The sequence below is a fragment of the Microchirus variegatus genome, assembly GCF_963457635.1.
Source record: "Microchirus variegatus genome assembly, chromosome: 3".
Lineage (NCBI taxonomy): Eukaryota > Metazoa > Chordata > Actinopteri > Pleuronectiformes > Soleidae > Microchirus > Microchirus variegatus.
In genome coordinates this window covers 14326212-14331937 of record NC_139804.1, presented here as the reverse complement: position 1 = coordinate 14331937, position 5726 = coordinate 14326212, and the positions used below count along the sequence as shown (strand labels likewise).

Genomic DNA, 5726 nt, shown 5'->3' with positions numbered 1-5726 from the left:
ATTAAGGTACAGTCTCGTACTTTCATTTCTTAGTGTGTAACTACTCTTTCAAAATAAAAACACAAAACTAACAAGGAAGTATTGGTTTCAGTGATTTTTATTTTGGGTGGGTGTAACAAAGTGGTTTAGTTTTGGATTATTTCTTGTTGTTTTTTATTCATATATATAACTTTTTTAAAGGGTTTTTTAAAGGTTTTTAATTTGTGTTTGGTTTTATTTTTATTGCTTGGGAACATTTTTCCTGTTTAAGTGGTGCCACATTTGTAAGGAAAATACATTTGTGGGATGAGCAGCTGTGGCAGCATTATAAAGAGATAATAACACAATCAGTGTTCAGTATATACAGTAAATACACACATCTCACAGAACTCCGTCACCACAGGTTTTTAATGATTTTTTTTTAATGTCTCAGAAACATCAGAGCTATCTAGTATGGTAGTGATGAGACTGGTCAAACACAGGAGACAAATGCAATATACAAAATAATTCATGTCAGAAAAATTAGCAGAGAAGGTTAAAGTAATGCAAAAGGTCAAATTACAGTAAAAGATTAAGAAGCATCACCAGCATGTTATCCTATCACTGCTACATTTGTTGGATAAACCCCTGAGTTTGAAAAAATAATAATAAAACAATACAAAGTCAAGAAGCAGAAACCAGAAAATAAAGTTGGCAGTTTTCTAGAAAGAGAATATTAGCAATGTCCATGTCAGCTGACAACATAATATTAATAATAATGAGAGGAATAATACTGACAATGATGTCAACCTCAAAACAAATTACCACACTTATTACTTCAATTTACAACATGTTTTTTCCAAAGAAACTTATTGATTAAGAATATGAAAAACAAACAAACATCAAACAGTTAAAGTGGTGCCCATCACATATTTACATGCTGGAGCTAACGCTGCGTTCCATTTGTAGTCAGAACTCAGAACTTCCCGAGGTCATGGGGTGTTTCCAACTCAACGCATCCTCACGTACCTCAAGTTAGGATTACAAGATGGTTGCCTCCATACAAACACTGCCTCTTTGAATGTTAATGGCACTTCTGTTTCCCAGTAAATCAGTTGTACACATAGTATTGTTTTAACATGTTTAACTGTAGACATGTTGCTACACTGCTTGTGTGCAGCAAATGTCATGTAGCGGTTGTTACTGACTGTTGTTGCTAACCTGCCCCCCCGAGTTGTCTTTGGAGCACAGTGAAGTGATTCCGATGTAAATGGAAAGCAGCGTAAGAGAGGCACCAAACTCTCTGTGCAAAGGGGGTGGAGCTCCATGGTGGCCCCGGTCCCTTCCCTTTCTCTGGTGCAGCCCCCTCTCTCTCACCATCAAATATATCACGACGGCAGTTCAAACAAAAAAAGCAACATTATATGAGCTCATCTCCTTATACAAACACTGAGACGGGATGTGATGGCGGTGGGTTTTCCTAAGCGTGGAGTTTCTTGGCCGCCAAGAACCACAGTGTGACCATTGTTGCTCAAATGAACTGAACTGATCCTATTACACTAACGATCCACAAGTCTTTTTGCTACAACCATGCTCAAAGGCAACAGGTTTGTCCCGCAGTCACCTCAGTGACCGGCTCTTCTCTTCACCATCACACAAGGCTACGGGGGAATCAGAAGCTCCTGTCTGCTACAGTCTTCAAGGGTTGGGGATTTAGTGGCCATACACTGGTGCAGTCTCTTGTTTTGCTGTCAGTGCCTGTTAAATTAAGTTTGAGTTTGGCTCAAAACTTTTTTTTTTCTTGTTTGAATCAATCATCTTGGTGATGAGAAGCAGCTTTAGAAGAGAAATAATACATCACAGAAAGTACAAAGACAAAGACTAAGAGGAAGAAATAAATACAAAACAAATAAGTCTGGGATCACAGCAGTTTAACCTTTTGATTCTATACTTTGAAACAATTGGTCCAAATCACTTCCTTAATTCTCTATCAATCAAACTAAAGAAGCATAAGAACAAAAAAAATCCATTATCTAGAAGCTAAACAGTTTTTGTTTGTTTGTTCACTTAAAAGTTGTTGTCATAGTTTGTAAAATTGTTTCACAGTCATTGGATTTCATTATAAACATGTTCTCTGATTTCACTGCTGATTGTTGAAGTTTGAAACGCAGTTGTCAAGTCTTCATTACAAGAAAAGCATCAACAGACTAATTCTCTAATTCAACCAGAACGATTATTTTTAGTTGATTAGACATTAACCGATCTAAGTGTCCCAAGTTTTCCATCTACAACACACCAGAATTAATCTTAGTGATTCCCTCCCCATGCCCCACTTGTTGTTATTTACAAGACCTGGAACTTCCAGGAGTTCTGGTCTTTGTAGTCTAGACAGTCAGTAGCATTGAAATTCAGCTTCCAGGCAGCTTGATCCTTGTAGTCTAGACAGTCGACAGCACCGAATCCCAGCGAGGCAGCAGTGTAGCTCTGTGCGGAGAGGGGTCCAACCATTGAAGAGGCGGTGATGGGGCTCAGAGCTCCTCCGGTGCCCGACAGCTGTGGGTGCATGGGTGACAGGTAGGAGCTGCAGTCCAGGCCAGTGAAGTAGGAGGAGGTTCCTGCGTAGCTCTGGCTGTAGGCTGGGGCCTGGCTGTAGGCCATGGGGTAGGTGGTGGTGCGCTGCATACAGGGGGTGGTGGACACAGACAGAGGGTCAGGCAGCGGTGAGATGGAGGCTGGACTCCAGATGGACACAGTGGCACCAGCTGAGCTGGAACTGGGGGTGATGGCATTGCCTGGAGGAGGGGGTTGAGGGCTGTAAGGTCCACTGGTGGCGTTGGCACTGGCCTCAGTGTTGGATTCACGAGCAGGAGACGCCTTCTTTTTAGGAGGCCGGGGTTTGGACTGGCCTGTGCTCTGCTGCTGCTGCTGCCGGCACTTGGCACGGCGGTTCTTAAACCACACCTAGAAGAACAATAACAAATGTGTAAAAACTGCTTTAGAACATATGTGTGTGTGTGTGTGTGTGTGTGTGTGTGTGTGTGTGTGTGTGTGTGTGTATTCTTGTACTTGCGGCATACTGAGGACCAGTGAGGGTTTTTAACGAACAAAGAGAGGTAATTTTTACGAAGTGAGGACATTTTGGCCGGTCCTCACTTTGTTAACATTGAAATCACTTTCTTATGTTGCTATAACATGCTATACTCCAAAAAAAAAAATCAAAATTGTTTTCAACTTTTGGATGACGTTTTTGTCAAATTTTGGACCAAAAATTTTTGGTCAATTTTTTTTTACATTTTGGTCTACATAGTATATGACGTTTATGTCAAATTTTGGACCAAAAAATAAATTAAAAAAAAATAAAAAAGTTTTCCAGTCCTTTTTGCTCTGGGGCTCCACCTGCAGACATTTTATGGTACTGCAACCAGTAGTTCTTTGTAGATGTCATTCATGAAGTAGATATTTGTAATTGTGTTGATTTATAAAGTGGAAATGCTGGTCCTCAGTATGCAGCAAGTACAATAATGTGTGTGTGTGTGTGTGTGTGTGTGTGTGTGTGTGTGTGTGTGTGTGTGTGTGTGTGTGTGTGTGTGTGTGTGTGTGTGTGTGTGCGTGTGCGTGTGTGTGTGTGTGTGGCCATCAAGACTAGAAAAGCGTAAATATAAGTGCAGGCCACATAATCACAAGATGTGTGTGTGTATCTGCGTCCAAACACAGAGAAAACACGTGTACGATGTGTCACTTGGTACCTGGACCCTGGACTCGGGCAGGTTGATCTTGAGGGCCACCTCCTCCCTCATGAAGATGTCTGGGTAGCGCGTTTTGGCAAACAGAGCCTCCAGGATGTCAAGCTGAGCGCGCGTGAAGGTGGTGCGCTCCCGTCGCTGTTTACGCGGCGTGTCTACAAGAAATAATAATGAAAATAAAAACAACGCATTGTTATAATATAGTTTTTATTAGATTAGATTAGATTAGGTTACATTCCATTACATTTCGATTAGAGTTGACTTTGTTGATACGACACATTGTGATAATTTACTCGTTTTCAACAGCAGTGTTGGAATCAAACTGTGTTATGGTATAAAATAAGCAATATAAAATATACAGAAATGGGCAAAAGCAAAAACAAAAACGAAAGAACAATTACAATATTAATGGAACAGGGGTGAACAGGTATGCAAAAATATTTATAAATAAAATACGAAATTATTACTATTATTATTATTATTATTATTTTAAATGAAACTGTGATACACAATTATTGCACATGATTATTGCACAAAAAAGATTGCGCACGTAGGATGGGTATAGTAATACTTCTAATAATAACAATAACAATAATAATAACATAATAACAACAAATGCAATTTAAAAGACACAAAGCGGTGCCATAGGCAATGTCAGTTACGATCTATTTTTAACTTATTAATAATTCATTCTAATTTACCTTTTTGTTGCTCAATACGAAAATTAAATTTCAGAGATGCATTAAAACACATTTATAGGATATCAGTTCAACCAATATCTACATACAGATATATACACATTTTTCCATCATTTTGAATGGTACTATTACTCTTTTCTTTTTGAGTGTTGGTAAAAGTAATATTACGAAATATTAAGTTAAATTGATACACTTCGTTATGAAATGAAATGATGGGATGTTTTCCGGGCTGTAGCTGTAATAATTTAAATAGTTTGAAACGAAATATACAGCGCGAATATATAAATATGATTATTAATCTGAGAAGGCCACACATCAGTTATCAGTGCCAAACTCTGCATCGTTTCATTTAAACTCTCTTCTCTAGGATGACAGATGCTGCTCGTGTCAAACACCTTAACATGGATTTTAAAAAAAATATTTAAACGTAACATCCTGGTGTAAATAGGTTACATGTTGAGAGGAACATATTGAAGAGTTAAGTCTGTGTGAGAACATCCTGCGTCTCCATTCACACACACATACACACACACACACACACGTTCTCGTCGTTGTTTTTGACGGTGTAATCCTCTGAATTTATAGGTCAAGTGACCACATGTGATGCTAAAGATTCGCACACATAAAACACCCGCGTCCTATGATTTATGTTGAAATAAAAATCCAAATAAATAAATACTGTCTCCACCACTTCATCCATTCATCCATTCAGTTTCAGCATTAAAACACTTTATACACGACTGAAGAGAAGTTTCACAATTTAAAAAATATAAAAACAACAACAACAACATGTGTTGAAGGGTGAAAGGCTGTGACTTACTGGGGTATCCCACGGCGGCGGTGTGGAGCAGATCCATGCCCGGGCCGGACAGCGTTAACCCGTTCACCGCGTAATGTGGTTGTTTAATGTAGGACATCATTCCTCCTGAAGCCTTTAAAACAACTCTCTCTCTATCTCTCTCCCTCTCTCTCTATCTCTCTCTCTCTCTCTCTCGCCCTCTCTCTCCCTCTCTTCTTGATCGTCTGTCACTCTGTTGTTGTTACAGCTGTGGGCAGCTGTGGCACCCGCGTGTCCACCTGACGAGTAAAATCACCACAGATGATCTGGAAGTAAGTTACTATAATGCTTCAATAACATATCAGCCGAGTGAAACCATGAATTATCAAATATGATGAAGCCTGGGGGGGGGGAGAATCGCATCAGGTCTCCAGGTGAGCGGTAAGGCCTCCTGTGTCTGCTGCTGCTGCTGCTGCGGGCTGTTTCCTGATCCCTGAGGATGAAGAGGACGATGAGGATGCGGAGCTGCAGAGTGGACAAGTGAGGCGA

General features: G+C 39.9%; 1 protein-coding gene across 1 annotated transcript; it reads right to left on the bottom strand.

Annotated features, from left to right (window-relative positions):
- Positions 1-2301: 2301 nt before the first annotated feature.
- On the bottom strand, positions 2302-5319 carry LOC310925398 (homeobox protein otx5-A-like; the record flags this gene model as incomplete). The annotated part of the gene is made up of 3 exons (XM_083887346.1): positions 2302-2919; positions 3705-3856; positions 5220-5319. The coding sequence occupies 3 exons, from the start codon at positions 5317-5319 to the stop codon at positions 2302-2304; spliced, it is 870 nt and encodes a 289-aa protein (XP_083743472.1).
- Between the last annotated feature and the right edge of the window lie 407 nt (positions 5320-5726).